Source organism: Xylocopa sonorina, chromosome 8, assembly GCF_050948175.1.
Source record: "Xylocopa sonorina isolate GNS202 chromosome 8, iyXylSono1_principal, whole genome shotgun sequence".
NCBI classification, from domain to species: Eukaryota; Metazoa; Arthropoda; class Insecta; order Hymenoptera; family Apidae; genus Xylocopa; species Xylocopa sonorina.
Window position 1 is genome coordinate 9182022 of NC_135200.1, and position 18929 is coordinate 9200950.

Sequence of the window (18929 nt, forward strand, 5' to 3'; positions counted from 1 at the left end):
CAATAGTACAGAAAAGATTTTGCAAAGTGTGCGTTTAAAATCGAGGGAATTTTCGTCCGAACTGGGAAGATGTCGCGTTCGTCGTTTATTTATTTTCGATTAATTGATGTTTGTTGTTAATTAAATAGGATGGTAAACATATAAAAAAAAATTGCAGGTTATTAAGAAGATTAATTTTTAGTTAGCAGGGTGGTGTCTAAAAGTTAAAAAAATGTGTACCGACGAAACGACGTATAATTTCGAATTATAGTGGTGTCCTCTGTCGAAGCTTCTCTATAACTAAGGTTAGATTTCCCTCTTGCGGGTAACAGCGAATTCGTTTGATCGTTGATCGAAATAAATGGTGCAATTAACGGGGAGTAAAAACTGTATCGGATTAAAATAGTAATAACCACGGTGAAGAGGGAGCGTAAGGAGTGTGAAAAAAAGCATATTTATCGGAAGTGCGGTTAGAATCGCGTTCTTCCAACCGCGCATGTCGCCACCTATTGTTGATCTGACAGGATCTTGTGTAGTTACGGTGAAAGCGATTGGATCCTCTGTACGTTTCGTGAGAAATTGGAAAAGGCGATCAATCGGTAGCTAGATTCGATGAATCCAATTGAAATTGAACCGAGGGGGACGTGTCGAGCCGTAGATCGTTCTAAATAGGGGTAAAGAAAATTTCAGGAGCGATTCCGTCTACTTTCCGAGTAGATGCGTTCGAGGGCAGACATGGCGGCGATTCGATGAACCAATTGCAGCACCGCTCTCTTAGGAGATCAGATATTGTAAATTCCCCTTACATTCGCGTCAGTGAATGATTCTGTACTTATTTTGGTCGTAATTGATAGTAAAACAGGGCCTTATCGATACGGGAAAGTGATAGCCGTTCGCAAACGGGAAGGTAGAAGCCACGCAAGATCGTACCGAGACGTTAATCATGAAAGAATTGTGTTTGGTCACGTGACCGTAGCCGAAAAATGGCGCAAAGATCAGAGTACAAACATGGGTTCCATTTCATTGCTACGGTGTCATTTGTATTTGTTTACAAGCGCGCGATTCCACAAACCACGTGTTAAGTAAGTGCCATTTCGTTGACAGTGTGTGACAGACAATGACGGGGCGAGGGTCGAAGAGACGGGGCCGACCGCCGAAATCGGTTGTCATGGAAAGGCCCAAAAAATTTCAATACCATCTTATGAAGAAGCCGAAATACCTGCAAAACAAGGGCTCGGAAACGCCGAACTCCCAGCCGAGCACGCCAACACCCTCGAGACCGTCATCGCCGGTCGAGAGCGAGGAAAGCAGACGGAGCACGCGAACTCGAAAATCCCGTGGGCCCAGGGACAGACATTCGCGGAAAGGCGGCCACTCGAGTTCCAGCGCGTATCAACGCCGAGGTTACAATCCGAACGTTGATTACCACGACTCCGAGTACCATTACGGGTCGGACTTTGGAGACGAGTCTAGTGAAAAAAGTGAAGTTGAAGACGATCTTCTGCAGAGCGACGTCGATTCATCTGAGAGCATAGAGGAACCGGATCCATCCAGTGACAGTGACTTTTCTCTCTCCAGTTATAGCACGACCAGTGGCACGCCCCGTAAAACGCTGCTCAGTCAGCAGAGGCCGCCGAGTCCGGAGCCGCTATGGCTTCAGAACAGGGAACTGCCACCTTTAAGCTTACCAAAATCATCCGACGACCTATTAGTCCCTAGAGAATTTGTTATGCCATCTTTGTCCATTTACGAAGTATTGAGACACTTTCGCACTCTAGTACGCCTTTCGGCCTTCAGATTCGAGGATTTCTGCGCCGCGCTCATGTGCGAGGATCAAACCAATCTGTTGGCAGAGATACATATTATGCTTATTAAAGCCCTTCTTAGAGAAGAGGATTCTCAGCAAACACACTTCGGTCCGCTCGATCAGAAGGACTCTGTGAACGTTAGTTTATATTTTGTGGATTCTCTTACCTGGCCGGAAACATTACGCTCATACGTAGAAAGTGACAAGTCGTTCGATCAAAATATTTTACATATTTTATCAACTTGCGAATATCCCTTTACCTCTATCGAAGATAGGATCAAGGTGCTACAGTTTTTAACCGATCAGTTTTTAATTACAAATCCAGTAAGGGAAGACCTGCTGCACGAAGGTACATCAAATGGTATTTCATATTGCCTTGTTTCTTTTATTCACTTTTCTTCTCTTCCACAATTGTATACAATTGCACATGTATGTAGTCGTAAATTATTATTTCATCAGCAGGAAAAATTTTTATGGCCATGCTGGGATACACATTTTTACATATATATATATTTTACATATTTTTTTATTTTATAAGTTACGAGTACATATTCATAGTAATCTATTATGTTAGTGCAACATTTCCAATACATACAAATTGTCATTATTTTTAGGAAATATGCATTATGATGATCACTGTAGAGTATGTCACCGCCTTGGAGATTTATTGTGTTGTGAAACCTGTCCTGCAGTGTTTCATTTAGAATGCGTTGAACCTCCTTTGGTTGATGTTCCTACTGAGGATTGGCAATGTAGTACATGCAAGGCTCACAAAGTTACTGGAGTTGCTGATTGTATACCTGATGTTGAAAAAAATGGTTCGTTGTGTCGTCAGGAACATTTAGGGTTTGATAGACATGGCAGAAAATATTGGTTTCTCGCAAGAAGGGTTTTTGTGTAAGTCGATATTGATAAAATAAATTTTTTTTCTGTCTTGCGTGTTTCTTTATATGTTAACGAATGAAATACTAATTGCAGTGAAAGTGAAGATGGTGAAGTTTGGTATTACAGCACACGTTTACAACTAGAAGAAGTAATGCGATGCTTAGATCGTAATGAAATGGAAGTTGCCCTTTTTAGAGAATTGTCAGACTACAAAGATGAAATTGTGAGACAAATGGAACTTACGGAACAAATTACTAATCAGTACAAGGGTAATAAAAAGTCGTATCTAGAAGTAGAAAACAGTAAGTGTCGTTATATTTCCTCCAATCTTATCTCTATTTCTTTCAAAGTAATATTTACTGTTCTTACTTAATACTTTGTGTTTTATAGGTCTTATACAAAAATTACAAAAAGAACGTCAAGAGAAACAAGAAAAAGAAGAAGAAGAGAAAAAAGAAAAGCAAAGGCAAGAAGCTGAAGAAATGGTGCGCAGAATACACGAGGGTACAGATTCTCTAGAAGAACAATTAGCAGCTGTTACTGAACAGCAAGAAACAAAACCGCCTGAAGATACAAATACAAAAGAAAATACTCAAAAACCAGTTACAGAGAGTATGGGAGACGGTGTAGATAACAATGTAACAGATGGAAACAAGGATACAAAAACTGGCACATCGTCATCTGAAGAAATCGACGAAGAAGTATTGGAAGGAGAGGAGGCCATCTCCAAAATTGGAAAAGATGGTAAATTCCACAATTACATTTTAATTAATTGTAATAATTGATAATTGATAAATCTTTATTTTTTTGTAGGAAAAAAACATACAATTGTTACAAGGTCAAAAACGGGTTCTTTACAACCAAGAACATTTAATATGGACGATTTAAAGAAACGTAGTACTGGACAGTTATCAAAGGAAGAACTAGAAAAATTAGATAAAAGTTTGAAAGAGGAAGGTGATGGTACCAGATTAACAAGACAGAAAGCCCATCAAATAGCTTCTGGCACGCATCTCTTCAAATTAGGAATGGATAATAGTTTTAAATCATATGTGAATCAATATAGCACTAATCCCATTGCTTTGAATAAAGCTCAGCGGAACGAGGAACGTGATAAGAAGAGGCACTTGTCGCACAAATTTTCGCTTACACAGGCCTCTGAATTTAAGTGGGTAGGAAGCCTGACAGGAACCCGTGCTCTTCTAGTAAGCACGCTTCGTCAGACAATTCTTCAACTCGAAAGTAGCATTCAATTGTCATTCATGCATACTAATTGGCATCTGTTACGTAAACCTTGGGCCACGGCAGTAGGTGCTTGCATTTTCCCCAGAGATTTTGCACGTGCGCTTATTGTACTTCAGGCGTGCATTAAATCGGTGGTATTTGCTAGTGTATGGCACGATCAACTTGGACACGTGAAATTGCAGAGGGTAACAGCCATTGAACGTGAAGAGAAAAAACGTCAAGATAAGAAAGATAAAAAGGAGAGAGAGGATGAGGAAGAGCGTAATCGTCTGTTCAATTTTGTAAAATATACGTTGGGTTTGAAACATCAAGTGTGGAAACAGAAAGGAGAAGAGTATCGAGTACACGGACAAGGTGGATGGTTGTGGGTGTCTGCCAGTCGCCGCTATAGATTTTCCGATATGTCAAAATTGGGCCTTCGTATGGGTCCTCAAAAAATTATGGTACAAATTAAAGATCAAGAAGGATTGAAAATATTGGCTCTAGATCCTCCCACATATGAATTTTTGATAAAGGAATATTGCACCCCTAAGAAAGAAGACATTAAAATAAAACAAGAGATTAAGGAGGAAGAAACATCAAAAGACACATCAATTAATACATCTATAAAGCAAGAGTGCAAGGAAGAGGATATAAAAACTGAACCAGTTGAGTCACAAAGTAACAAAGGTATAGTTACAAAAACGGAAGAAACAACAACAAAAACAGAGTCAGCATCGATTAAACAAGAAACAAAGATGAACTTATCATGTACGTGTGATAACAATTCTTTATTATTTTTTAGTATCTGAATTAATTTCTCTTAATGCATTTCTCTAAATGTATAATTTAAAAAAAGAGAATACTAAAAAATTCGGTTAATTGTTCTTTTAGTTTTAGCTGGTATGAAAATTGAGAAAGTGTATACACCTATCAAGGAATTCGAGGAGATTGATATTACCAAGGCGTTAACTACTAATGGAAGACTTCATTATCCAAAGATCGCTAAAAAGACAAGAATTGATGATTTTCTGGCACGTAGAACCCATTTAAAACTTTTAGAAGAAAGAAGATTACTACAGTCTGTAAGTAAATATTTTCAAAAATAAAAGTGACTCTAAATATTATTTACTTATTCTCTGAATTTTATGTATAATCATATAGGAGAAGTCGAAAGAACTATTAAATCAGTCAACAAATCAAAAGGCAGATGGAGATTCTGAAGTTGATATAGAAAATAATGAAGAAAGTGATACTGATGGGGCAGATAATTCCTTGCAAAGTATCCTTGCTGGAAAACAGCCTAAACCTGTATCTACCTCAGGTAGAGAAATGCTAGCTGCAATAGGAAAGCGTATTCAACACGCTAAAGCTCAATATGCAAACATAATAAGACTCAGTAAAAGTGGTAGATGCTATTCACGATACTGCAACATGACAGCACCTCTAGGAAAGCCTACAACTACAGCGCAAAGTTTAACATCCACTTGTTACTCTCCCATATGTCTTCAAAAAGCAAGATTGAAACTCGATCTTTTCGCATTGCTAAGAAAGGCAAACGCTTTGAATAATAATCAGTCATCGTCGAATGCATCAATTAGTGCAGCTACAACACAAGCATTGGAGGCAAGCTCAAAAACAGAAGGAAGCGATGAAGCAAAGGATGCAATCAGGAAAGATTTAGAATCTGCGGTTGCATCCGCGACTCACTGTACTGAAGAAACACCAGCTACGAATGTTAAAATTATTTCGCCTCCTACCAAGAAAATAAAAGTGGAACCTAACACGGTACGTTACGAAGTTATTCTAATGTATAAGAGTGTTTTAGAAATCGTGATATGTTTTGATTTTGCTCTTAACTAATTTATTCACAATTTGTAAGGTATGACAAAGAAATTGCACTTCTTTTGTAGAATGCTGATAATAAATCAAGTTCAGAACACGTTGGCGTAGTAACCACAACTAATAGTATAGTTACAACCACTACAGTGACTACAACGCAACAGACTATAAAAACAGTCGATGGCGTTGTACAAAGCATGCAAGAAAATAAAACTTCTCAGAATTCGGTTATATTTTCATCTGAAGTTAAAACGAGGTAACTTTTTAAAAATTCATAATATTAGTAAAATATTTTACCATCATGTTTTTAACTATTTAACAATATTAACAGTGTGGGACAAAAAACAATGATAGTTAATCGAAGAGGAAGAACCGTACAAAGAAGTACAATGGCTAAAGAATTAAATGCTGATGGTACAGAAAGAGTATACTCCACTACTTCGACCGAGGGCAAAGTTTATTTAAAGAAAGTTGCAATTTCTTTGGCTGACAGAAAGAAAAAGCGTACTCGCGTTAAGTATCCCTTGTGCTCCACATTTTGCACAAAAAATAAGCATCGTAGTATATTGTTACTTCCGCAACATGAATTGCGTAAATTGGCAAGAGTCGGCGCACGAGTACAAGTTCAAGGTTTTCATCATATGGCTAAGGTATACCTTCTTGTAAAATTTGCATCGCTACCAATAAATTGTAGGCTAAATATGAAATAGTACTTTTATCGGGTAATTAAAACTTGTTCATGAATATAGGCAAACATGTCCGTGTGGCCGTACCCATGTCCCAGACCGTTGTTTAAAACTTGCTGGTTATACAGAACAGTTGGTATAAAATCTTTGGCCGCGGCTGCTCTTCAGTTGAGAATATTATGGGCATGTCTACGATGGGACGATATGGCTGCGAAACCGTTATCCACAGATGGCAAACATCAGATTACAACAGATACAGAAATTATGTCGCTGGAAATTCTAAAGCACCGTCACGTTGGACAATTTTTAGATAAAACACAGTACTTACGCAGAAAAGTTGTTATACCTTTAGAACTTCCAAAACAAGTTAGAGGTTTGTACAATAAATGAATGAATATATAAATTAATATAATTTGACCGTGTTTATACTAATTATATTTTTGTCTCATAGAAGTTACATCTATAAGGAGTGGTCTAAGAAAAAGAAAACGACCAGAATCGCCACAGAGCACCGAACCGCAAGTTACAGAGGAATGGGTCGACGAAGATAAACTGGAATTGTGGGAGATTAAACAGTACGGTGATAGGTACGTTCGTAAAAAATTTTAACTAATTTCTAATATATTTTTCTTACTCGCTAACATTTTATATATATATAATACATCGGTTTCTTACGATACAGTGCATTACGTACTAGTACAATTCTGATAGAATTGAACTAGTAACAAAGAGAAATGATAACAAGCTGTGGCTCCTTATATAGCTTATGCAACGCTCTGAACAAAATTCCTCCGCGTTACAGTGTGGTTTATACATTGTTATACGTATCTCGTCACAATACTGTTCACGCAAAACTATGGACGAGATATTTTTCATCTATCCTTCGGTGAAACTTTTCGAAAGAAATATCTCGCATTCTAAAAAAGAGGATATCCCGTCCACAACGTTGCATAAGCAACATCGTGTTAGCGAGACATCTCGTTCGTAATTGCAAAAAGATTGCATTCCCGATGCTTATACCTTACAACTTCACTCAAATTCTGACCTATCCTTATTTAACACCATTTGATACTAACCCTCCACTTGGTGTGTGTCCTGTCCAGGTTAGAGAAGGCTAATGCCCAGATTATTACTAGGAGTCGATCGGGTCAGCCACAATCCGCGGTTGGTTCGAACCGTAACGCAGGTTCGAATTCCGGTATCGGTGATCAGCTGGTAAGCGTCAAAGCGACGCCCGAGGAAATCAAAGAAAAGATGGAACAGCAGTTACGCATGCAAAGAGCTGCCCATCAACAGAAAAGAGCATTGGAGACTCTGAAGAGTCCAGCCAGTTCTGGTTCCCCAACGCAAGTTGTCAAAGTTACCGCGAACTCTGCTCACGGTAAAACCAAACGTTTAATTACTTTGATGTACATTATAATTCTTTACATGATGTATATCGTATAGCTAGTTTTCTATAGCATAAAAATATTGATAATTTATCGCAGATGGCACGGTTAAATTAGTTTCAAAAGTTGCAATACCGGCAAATCCAAACAGTGGAACGAAATCGCAACTTACTTCACTTTTGACGACCCCTGCTCAGAACAAGACGTTCATTGGTACAAGGCGTATTTATATGGCAAAATGTAAATACAGATTTAAATGTATACGAAATGTGTACGAAATGTAACACTTGTTTGATAATTATATAGTTATAAATTCTTGTCTTCTTTTTATAATAGCTGCTGATGGAACAACAAAAGTCGTCTCGGGACCTACGAGCATTTTGCCGAAAGCTCAGTTGCAAACCGGCAATCAGCAGTCTTTAATTAAAGTTACTGGCCAAGCAGGTACATTTATAATATTGATCAAATTCATTGACTGCCCTCAGTAGTAACAATTAAATTTCGATTTATTTCTAATTAAACTTATATTTATGAAACGTAGCACCTGTACAACAAATACAACAGAAGGTACAGATTTTAAGAGGACCCGATGGAAAGTTACAAGTTCGAGGTTTGATGCCTGGTCAGCAGTTAGTTCAAATGCCCGACGGAAAGCTTCATGTATTAAACACTGGGCAAGCAATTACTACTCTTACACAAACTGGCGGGACAAGTACAACTACGCAGGTAGATCTCTATTCATATCTTATATAATAGAATTAGAACAATCGATTCTCAATTTATGAAATTATTTTTGTAAGGCAAAAACAACTACAACGACAACTACAGGTAAAGTAGCTACAACAGCTAACGCTAAAACTAGCCCGGCTAAAGCAGCCACCAACGCAACGCAACAAGCACAACCTGTTCAGCAATCACAAGCGCAATCGCAGCAAACAGTTCAACGTTCGTCAGCAACTACTGTAACTATTGCCACTACACCAACGCAACCAACGAAGAATGCTATTGTAGTAGCCAATACCGGGCAAATTGTACAAGGTGCACAAGTATGTATAAACACTTAAAGTATTAATTTTATACAGCTTTTGTACGTAATGTACAATCAATTTTAACAAGTTATTCTCGGTACTAATGTATCATTAATAATACAGGTCATATCTTCTGGTGGGCAGGTAATTAGTGGAAATCAAATAGTGGTTACTAATGCTAATTTGGCTCAACAACTTGCAACGGGCAAAGCTCAATTAACGACAATCGGTGGTCATCAAGTGGTAATCCGTAGTACCCCAACAGGCAATCAAATTGTTCACTTAAATTCGACGAATAGTGGTATCATCGTAAAAAATGCCATAACACCGACTAAAGGTATATCAAAATTTTGTATACGAAAAGAATAAATATTTCAATAGAAACAAATCTTTAAGTAAGATTGTTCGAGTAAAATGGAATTTTGTAAATGCTTCAATTCCAGTATTGCAATCTACTCAAGCAACAGCTACAACAACAGGATCGTCAACTGATACAATAAATAATAGTATTAGTAACAATGCGTCAACAAATGTAACGTCAACTACTACTACGACCACAACAAATCAGACTTCCAATATCCCAGCACCTGGAAGCGTGGAAGCATCGTTATTAGCCGGCCAACCACCTGGAACTGTCATTAAATGCGTTACCGCGCAAGTAATACAAACTACTCAAGGGCCTCGTATAGTTCTACAAGGTTTGCAAGGTGCAGATTTCACAGCGCAGCAACTCGCTATGGTACAGCAGCAGGTCAAACAACAACTGCTTAAAGGTGCGATTTAAGAACAGAGATGACTTACTAATATTTTGTAAACTATCATATATATAATATTAGAAATTCTAAAATATATCAAAAGACTCGATCAACGTATTTATAATGTTTGTATTCTATAGCCCAAGCTACTACCGGAAAACAAGGAGTTCTAGGGCCTACGAAAATTTATTTGGCTGTTCAACCTGCACCTAGTAGTCAACAGTCGATTCAAAGTTCTACAACGGCAAATACTCCTGCTACACCAACGGCAAAACCACAAACTACTCAACAGCCAGTTGTTTCACCTCCAGCAGCAACTGGTTTGTGTTCATACATGATTTTATAATTGTTTAAATTTTTCATTGAATTCTGATTGAAGCGTTTAATATAACTAACAACGTTACTTTAACAGAACCACAAACGGGAACAGAAAGCATTCCAGAGCTTCCAGCGACAGCGACATCGAGTTCTCCTGAAAAACCGAAAGTAGTTGTCCAACAGGTCGCACAACCTAATGTGACTACAGAAGAGGATTCGCAAAAAACGAATGTAGCTAATGGTCAGCAACCTTTGCAATCTTTAAAAGAAGGAAACGATTCCTCGGCTAACAAATTTATTCTAACGCCTGATTACATACAACAAAGTTAGTTGTTAATTAATACTATCTTTATTGCTTGATACCAATGGAATTATAATAGTAACATTAGAATAGTTTTGGTTTTCGTTCCATCTATTCTAACGATTGTTATAAAAATCTTCAGCCATCAAGAATGCATTGAAACAAGAAAATCTTAATCCGGAAATAGAAGAAAAACTTTTACAACTACAACGGTATCAGGAGAAGCAGATGAAAGGTGGTGTTGAAAATTCAGTGACCACTAATCAAACACACACTACACCTACAATTACAACTCCGCGTGTTCCATCGCGTAAAAGACCGGCGCCTTCTAACATTCCAACAACGACTTCGTCTACAAACATACAGTCAACGGCAAATGATAAAGATTCAGATTGGGCAGAAACACCTAGGAAGAAACTCGCGCTGAAACAAGAAAGTCGCGAGACTCCAAAGTAAATTTCATTCGTGAGAACAATTATTACATAGAAAAGCATTTTTTGTACATCTGTAAGTTTCTTTAACGATGCCGTTTTTGTATCGTATAGGATACAAAAAGTTGAAACGTCAGAAAATGAATCAACACCACAAAAACGAGCAGCAAAACTAAAAGACAGTCAAGAGCAACGGAGAAAGCAACAAGTGCATTCGAGAATGCAAGTTTTGCTGTTCAGACATAAAGAATTACTTAAGAAAGATATTTTAAAGAAGAGAGCGTTGCTGGAAAAAGAATTACAAATAGACATTCAGGTATGCTGTATCAAATATAATTTTCCATTCACACTGACGCAGAGATAACAATCTATTTTAAAAAATAAGAATTTTTAATAGAGAACGATATATATTTTCGTCTACATGTATGTCTACTTTCGCCTTTTATAATTGTAGAAGGACTTATCGGCAGAATTAGCCTCAAGAACAAAAGCAGAAAGACATAAGCAAGACGAAGTGAAAGTGGGTAGTGCAAAACGCAAAGCAAACGCTCAAGTGGCCCAACAAGCAAGTCCACCTAACAGAGGCGGAAGACCAAAGAAGTATAAAGCACAAGGAAACAATACAACACCCCCTGGTGCATCAACAGCAGCTACAGCGAATAGAATTAAAAAAGAAAAATTATACTGTTTATGTAGAACACCATACGATGAAACAAAGTAGGTATTGAAAACGATTTTTCCTTGCTATGTATATAGTTTAACGATTGTATATTTTTTTGTATCAAATTAGGTTCTACGTGGGATGCGACTTATGTAATAACTGGTTCCATGGGGATTGCGTTGGAATTACAGAAGAAATGTGCAAAACTCTCTCGGAATTCGTTTGTACAGAATGCAGACACGCGAGAGATACGCAAGAGTTATATTGTCTGTGTAAACAGCCTTATGACGAATCTCAGTATGTCACTAACTATTTGTTAATTACCTTGTTGAATTGTCTGAAAAACAATGAATGTAACATTTATATTTTTCTATAGATTTTATATTTGTTGCGACAAATGTCAAGATTGGTTCCATGGCCGATGCGTAGGTATTCTACAGTCGGAAGCGGATAATATCGATGAATATGTTTGTCCAAATTGTCAACGAAATTCTTCTGTTAATTTTGCCAACATGAAAAATCTTAACGCAAAAGACCTTGATCTTTTAAAAAAATTAATTAAGCAAATACAGGTAAGGTTTGCTTCTGAGTAATAGTAAATGACATTTTCAATTGAATCGATAATACGAATAAAATTGAATATTTAGGCACACAAGAGTGCTTGGCCATTTATGGAACCTGTAGATCCAAATGAAGCACCTGACTATTATAAAGTTATAAAAGAGCCAATGGGTAAGTATTACTTGATATAATATCGGTTAACTTTTATAGAATATGAATTTGAATACTTTTTATTGGGGAGAAAAATAACGTGCTTTCTCGCTATATTATTTCCACTAATTGCGCCCTTACAGATCTGCAAACGATAGAATTGAGGATAAATGACAAATCTTACAAGAAATTAAGTGAATTCATTGGAGATATGACAAAAATATTTGACAATTGTCGTTATTATAACCCGAAAGAATCACCTTTCTTCAAGTGTGCAGAATCTTTAGAAACCTATTTTGTTCACAAGATTAAAAGTTTGAGAGAGAAATTCTCCGAAGGAAAGTAAGCAATCAAAAAAAAAAAAAAAAAATGAAATAGAAACAAGAAAAAAATCTGTAACTACATAAAGGAGTGGAAGTGCAAAGCATCAGCGATTTAATTTGTGCAACAATCGTTTGTGTAAGGAAAAAAGAAACAGAAATAATCTGTGCCAGTAGAAAAGAGACATTCAAAGTAGCCATAAGTATCTAAGAGTAGGACGTATAAGTTCACTATTTATTAGAATTGTGTAAACGTTTGATTTGCCCTCGCGTAAATAAACTTTATTTGAGCAGTGCCGTACAGTGAATTTTGAACCGCAACTTTGTAAGATTTTAGTCTTAATGAATGCATATAATTATATATTAATGGATACACAGTTAGGAAATATTGAAAAAGATTACATCCTTTATTATTTGCAAACGTATCATTTTTATTGTAAAACTATAAATTATACTTAAATTTGGAATATAATACATATTAATAACCACTTCTATTTGTTTATTTATATATAACAATAAAATATTAGTTTACTAAATAACTACAGCATTTGTATCATTTTTTTTAATCAACATGGAGTAACGAACTATTAAGATATGAAAAGTAGATTATACCCGTGAAGAGGCGCAATACCGATTTACTTGTACTGTATGAAAAAGTAAAAAGGTATTCTTTCTTTACAAAAAATGATTAATAAGTTGAGTTCAGGTTCAGAATTCATGTATCTGGCGCAAGTGTCATTATTTATGTATAACAAATACATGTAATTGTGCATGTTACAAGACTAATAACAAATATATCAAATCAGTGCCACTGAGCGTTTAGAACGAATCAGTTTCTAGTAAAGCCAACGCAAAGAATTCGTAAAATCGTAAAAATTAAATGAGAAAGGATAAAACACCATAACACCAATTCGAGGGTTCACTGTCGTTCAATAAGGAAGTGGAAAATGGTCCAATCGTTGTCATTACATTTCATCTGATAAGGAATGGAAACAAGATTTCTCTCAACGTAGACGTAAGAATTATTTAGCAAGCGCATAATAAATTGTACAAATTTGTTTATTGTGCTCACAAGTAACTATGATTATGTTGTTTTATCACATAAATTTTCTATAAAATTGTTTATATAAGTAACATGTACGATGTTAGTTCGTAAGAAATAAGCGGGCGATGCCTGCTTTGTATATATATATCCAAGTAGAAGTGTCTATAAGAATAGGCCATAGAATTTTGATTCTCACATGTGACGAGGATATAAAAAGAAAAATAAGAAAAGTCATTTAAACACAAGAAACTGAATTTGATGAAAATATTGTTTATATTTTAGCTATTAAACTACCATTTGTGAAAATTGCTAAACTATATCGCGTTGTACATGTCTGAGTATATTTCAGTTTCTTTATTCTTAAAGGATATGAAGCAGCAATATTATTTCACAGACATTTAATACATAAAAAAAAAATATATATATATACATATACGTATATAGATACATGCATACATACGTACTCGCATTAAAAGAAGCAAAAAACTGCTTCTAATATTTCACTAGCAAAATACAAGGGTGAAAGTATGTAGCATATTGACTTTTAAACGTCGGAGACCTAGAGATCTTTAATGATCTAATATAAAATAGCAAGCAGATTTATTCTGTGAAGGTCTAACGAGTATTTCTATAAGGAAATCCAGTTTCTGACATTAAGAATCGTGGTTCCGCGTATATGTACATTTAACATGTATGTTTCACGAACATCGGGACGCGTCATTGACGATTGTCGATCATTTATTTAAGTGAGAGAAAGCAGATCGCTCAAAAAAAAGAAAGCAGATTGTACATTTTTGCCAGGACGATGCTTGTACAGTATTTTTAATTGAAAGTTCATAGAATCTGGCATTGATCTGTTTTTTATCTTCGACTTTCTATTCTAATTACAGAATATACATATAGTTCGTTACTTTGCCCAGATTTATACACCGCATTAGCTTTAACCATAAGCTCGTTCCAAGTGATCGCGTCTCATGCATCTCGTTCATTTATCGAGGCTGTCCGCTCGACATAATCATACTTTTAAACGTCTTTCCAAAACGTATCGACCATTGTCGAAGCGTTATAAACTTTCACCTTTTCCCCTCCCGCTTAATTCTTTGCTGTATTCTGTGTTTAAACTGCTAGCGCGTTCCCTTGGAGTTATGTGCCCTTTTTTTTAAGTTTGTTTGATCGAGTCATATCGCAAAGTTTTAAGCGAACATTTCAAAGGAAAATTTTATTTCGCCAAATACGCCTCGATGGATTTACTCTTTGGAATCCGTTGTACGTTTAAGATTCTTCCGCTTTGCCTCAGAACGTTATTCGACTTTGCGAGGATTTTTCGAGTAAAAGTAAATAACAAGTATTAACGAATATTCGCAGTAAGCGTCAATGAGAGCGGCCCATACTAACTTTACTTATCTTCTGAGACGAACGAAAGAACGAAGATTGTATTTCGAAGAGTTAATCTTGTTTAAAACCTCGTACGAGATGCACGCGACGATCATGAAGTCGTTGAATACTCTTAAAAATTTCGAATGTGTTTAAGATAAACTTAGCTAGATTACGGTTCATTCGGTCGAGTATCCTTTTCTTACATAGAAGTGATATTTGACGGTACATTTGGAGTAAAACTTTCTTCTGTAAAAAAGAATTGTAGAAATACTTTAAGACGTATATTAGATATATTAGCCGTGTAAGTTTTGGCATGCTACTGAAGTGTAAAAACTGGGTGAAGACATTGCAGCCGTGTACATTTTGCGCTGCTCTATTTCACTTTGCCCGCTTATTAATCATGTAACGAGGTGTTTATTTCTATTAAGAGGAAAAAAAGCAACAAAGTGTGATTACATAACTATATTCGTCTAAATCTAATATTACTAGTTTATAATAAATATATTTGTACTAATTTTAATCATAAACTTTGTTGTTTTTATTGCACTATAAATATAAGTTAGAGGAAAGCATAGTATGTTAATTTACCTTTTTTAATTTGTAATTGCTTAAAAAATAAAAAAACTGCTGTATGACAGTGGCTTCATGAAATTTAAACAAAAAGTATATTAGTACCGTTTATAGTAATGCGTCTTTAGTTTCATTTGCATATTGGAAAGGAGCAATAATTTTTATTCAGAACAACAGTACTTTTTATAATCCAACTAATATCGTATGGAGCCTATGCAGGGTGATACACTACTCGTGTGACAAATTTTTACAGCTGATACTACACTCATATTATTGATTTCATCTTTCAAATCGTAAATCCTACAAGAAAATGACGAACAATATTGAAAAGAGCAATAAATTTGCTTTTCATCTTAATTACAGAATTTTAGAGTACTACTGATTAAATAAAGGAATTCCTTAATTTTCGTTGAATTGAAAGAGTCAGATAAATTATATCTCCCGCTTTACACGTAAGAGAGAGAAAGATATATAAGAAAGCTATAGGAAAGAGTGAGACAGACGAAATGGACCCTCTTCTAGAACCCGTGGCGCCATCTCTGCGAAAAGTGCTCAAACTGGTCGCTCAGCATTATCGACAGCGAAGTGAACTACTCAAACACTAGCGCCATCTGTTGGAGAAACGCTGAACTAGTCTGGGAATTAGTTTCAATACTTTCCTCAGAGATGGCGCTAGTGTTTGAGTAGTTCACTTCGCTGTCGATAACGCTGAGCGACCAGTTTGAGCACTTTTCACAGAGATGGCGCCATGGGTTCTCGAATAGAGTGGGTAGCATCTGTCTCACTCTTTCTTATAGCTTCCGTATATAGCTTATCCATATTTCTTATAGCTTTCTCTCTCTTACCTCTAAAGCGGGAGATATAATTTTTCTTTCTATGCAATGAAAATTAAGGAATTCCTTTATTTAATCAGCAGTACTCTAAAATTCTGTAATTAAGATGAGAAAGAGCAGCAGAGAGAAATACAGACTATTATAATAGCAAATTTATTCCTCTTTTCGATATTGTTCACGCTGTATTAATAGTTGTTTACATTCTTCTGTCATAATTTTTGAAACAAAAGTAGGGATATGTCAGTTACAAACATGAATGAATCATATGTTACGTTATTTATTATGTTTTATACATTTTCATTTAATATGAGTTGAAAATACATGTATATAGACGTATAGTAGAATTTACGAAATTCTCTATAACGGTGACAATATTTAATAAATACAAATTTCTAACAATATGCTATGCAAAAATATCGTGTATTCTGTTCGAAAGCGTCCGAAAGTTCGACGTAAGTGGAAACTAATTACGATGAGGATTAATATTAAGCGAATAGAATAATGTTATTACATACAAAGTGTAAACATGTACGCATATACTACATTCTGTAAATATTATCCATAGAACTTCATCATATACCAAAGGCACCATTGCCTGGAGAGCCTGCAAAGCCGTATACGCTTACTGAAATTCCTGGACCAAGATCAGAAGCTCTTCTCAATGAATTTTCTAGAATTCAGGTTCATTTTATTATTCTTATAAAATGCAAATTTCATCTGTAAACAATGCCTTTCCAATGCATGTAATACAATTAAATATTTCAGCAAGTAGGCACCATTCAATATTTTGCAGACTATCAGAGATCCATTGGAAATTATTTAGCAGATATAGATGGAAATGTTTTCTTGGATATGTTTATGCAAATCTCCACCCTACCCCTTGGATATAATCATAGATCAATCCTCGGTGCATTGGCATGCGCAGGAAACCAAGTAAGTGCAATTATTTATATACGTATTAAAATTGTAGAATAAAATTATCGATGTAATGACTTTTTAGAGAATAATGGCGAATAGGCCAGCATTAGGAGTATTTCCTGGTTTAGAGTGGCCATGTAAAATTCAGGATACACTGCTTCAACCATGTGTAAGATATTTTTAATGACAGAAATAAAAAAATATATGTACATTATTTTTTTATGAAAATAATAGAGTAGTAGATAATAAATAATGAATAAAAGGAATTCGCTAATGTAATGCTGTTTTATCAGGTAGCTCCAAAAGGATTGCCATGCGTTTTTACAACTATGTGTGGTGCTTGTGCAACTGAACATGCTATACAAATGGCATTCGTAAAATATGCAGAAAGACGTCGTCGCGATGATAATTTTACAAAGGAAGAGAAAAAGAGCGCACGGTTGAATAAACCACCTGGTTGCCCTGAATTATCTATTCTTTCCTTTCAAGGTACCTTAATATAGTGGTGTAATATGCCAACATTATGAATTGATGGAGATTTATAAAATTAGGAGGATTTCATGGTAGAACATTTGGCGCACTGGCACTAACACATTATAAGTACATAATGAAAATTGATATGCCATCTCTTCCATGGCCAGTTGCACCTTTTCCACAGTATTTATATCCATTGGATCAACATGAGAAGGAAAACAAAGAAGAAGATGAACGATGCATAGAACAAGTAAATTTAATATGCTCATACTTTGAATGAACCTTATTTGCAAGGATTCATTAAATATATTTCACAAAGTATTGCTTAAAAGGTAGAAGATTTAATAGAACAATATGAGCAAAAAATACCTGTTGCTGGCATTATAATTGAAGCAATACAGTCCGAAGGAGGAGATAGACATGCTTCACCAGACTTTTTTCAACGCTTACAAAATATTACTAAAAAAGTAAGAAGTTGACTTTATGTTGTTGCAACAGTTGTAAAAAAATAGTAAAAAATCTTAGTAACATAATTATAAATTCTATAGAAATGTATTCCTTTAATACTGGATGAAGCACAAACAGGTGGTGGTGCAACAGGAAGAATATGGGCGCATGAATATTTTGAATTAAATATTCCTCCTGATATAGTTACTTTTAGTAATAAAATGCAAGCTCATGGATTTTATCATTCACCAGAATATATGTAATATATTGTCAGATATGATAACAGTCAAAATAATTCACAGGATATCACCTTAAATTTATCTCTAATATTTCTTCCACTAACTTAGGCCTACACGCCCATATAGAGTTTTTAATACATGGATGGGTGATCCAAGTCAAATATTAATACTAGAGGCAGTATTACAAACTATTGAAGCAGAAGATTTATTAACTCATGTTTGTCATGTTAGCAATTATTTGCTTTGTCAACTGAATACATTACAGCATGAGTTCCCAGATCTCATAAATTCTGTACGTGGTAGAGGTTTTATCATTGCATTTGATACATCGTGTAAGGAAATGAAGAATAAATTATTACAACTAATGCGTAGTAAAGGTAATATTGGAATGCTTTAATGTAACATCAACATTTAAAGCTTTGTCATATTCATAATAATTTCACATCAGGCATTCAGGTAGGAGACTGTGGATTCAAATCAATTCGACTAAGACCATCTCTAATATTTGGAGAATATCATGCCGATATATTTTTGGAAACTCTCCGTTCTTGTTTACAAGAGCTTACAGAAAGCTGATACATTTATAAATTGTTTATTTCTTTTCTTATTGTATTCTATATTTTAAATATATATTTCAGTAAAAAATTTGTCTTGTAATGCTTTGTATGCATATTTAGATGTTTTTCTTTC

The 18929-nt window shown here is 35.4% G+C and overlaps 2 protein-coding genes across 2 annotated transcripts; both read left to right on the top strand.

The window, feature by feature from the left end:
• Positions 1-568: 568 nt before the first annotated feature.
• On the top strand, positions 569-12893 carry E(bx) (nucleosome-remodeling factor subunit NURF301 E(bx)). The gene is made up of 27 exons (XM_076899352.1): positions 569-2147; positions 2401-2683; positions 2765-2973; positions 3062-3415; positions 3485-4666; positions 4790-4980; positions 5060-5683; positions 5809-5993; positions 6069-6387; positions 6487-6796; positions 6875-7010; positions 7527-7804; positions 7911-8051; positions 8148-8255; positions 8353-8537; positions 8612-8857; positions 8963-9176; positions 9250-9612; positions 9735-9914; positions 10007-10237; positions 10356-10665; positions 10759-10960; positions 11099-11361; positions 11435-11602; positions 11682-11877; positions 11953-12037; positions 12160-12893. The coding sequence occupies exons 1-27, from the start codon at positions 1097-1099 to the stop codon at positions 12360-12362; spliced, it is 8217 nt and encodes a 2738-aa protein (XP_076755467.1). The 5' UTR covers positions 569-1096; the 3' UTR covers positions 12363-12893.
• A 3563-nt stretch (positions 12894-16456) lies between these two features.
• On the top strand, positions 16457-18894 carry LOC143426194 (4-aminobutyrate aminotransferase, mitochondrial). Its single transcript, XM_076899435.1, has 10 exons — positions 16457-16613; positions 16727-16842; positions 16927-17094; positions 17162-17248; positions 17373-17568; positions 17631-17803; positions 17886-18020; positions 18102-18259; positions 18348-18616; positions 18688-18894. The coding sequence occupies exons 1-10, from the start codon at positions 16562-16564 to the stop codon at positions 18813-18815; spliced, it is 1482 nt and encodes a 493-aa protein (XP_076755550.1). The 5' UTR covers positions 16457-16561; the 3' UTR covers positions 18816-18894.
• The last annotated feature ends 35 nt before the right edge of the window (positions 18895-18929 follow it).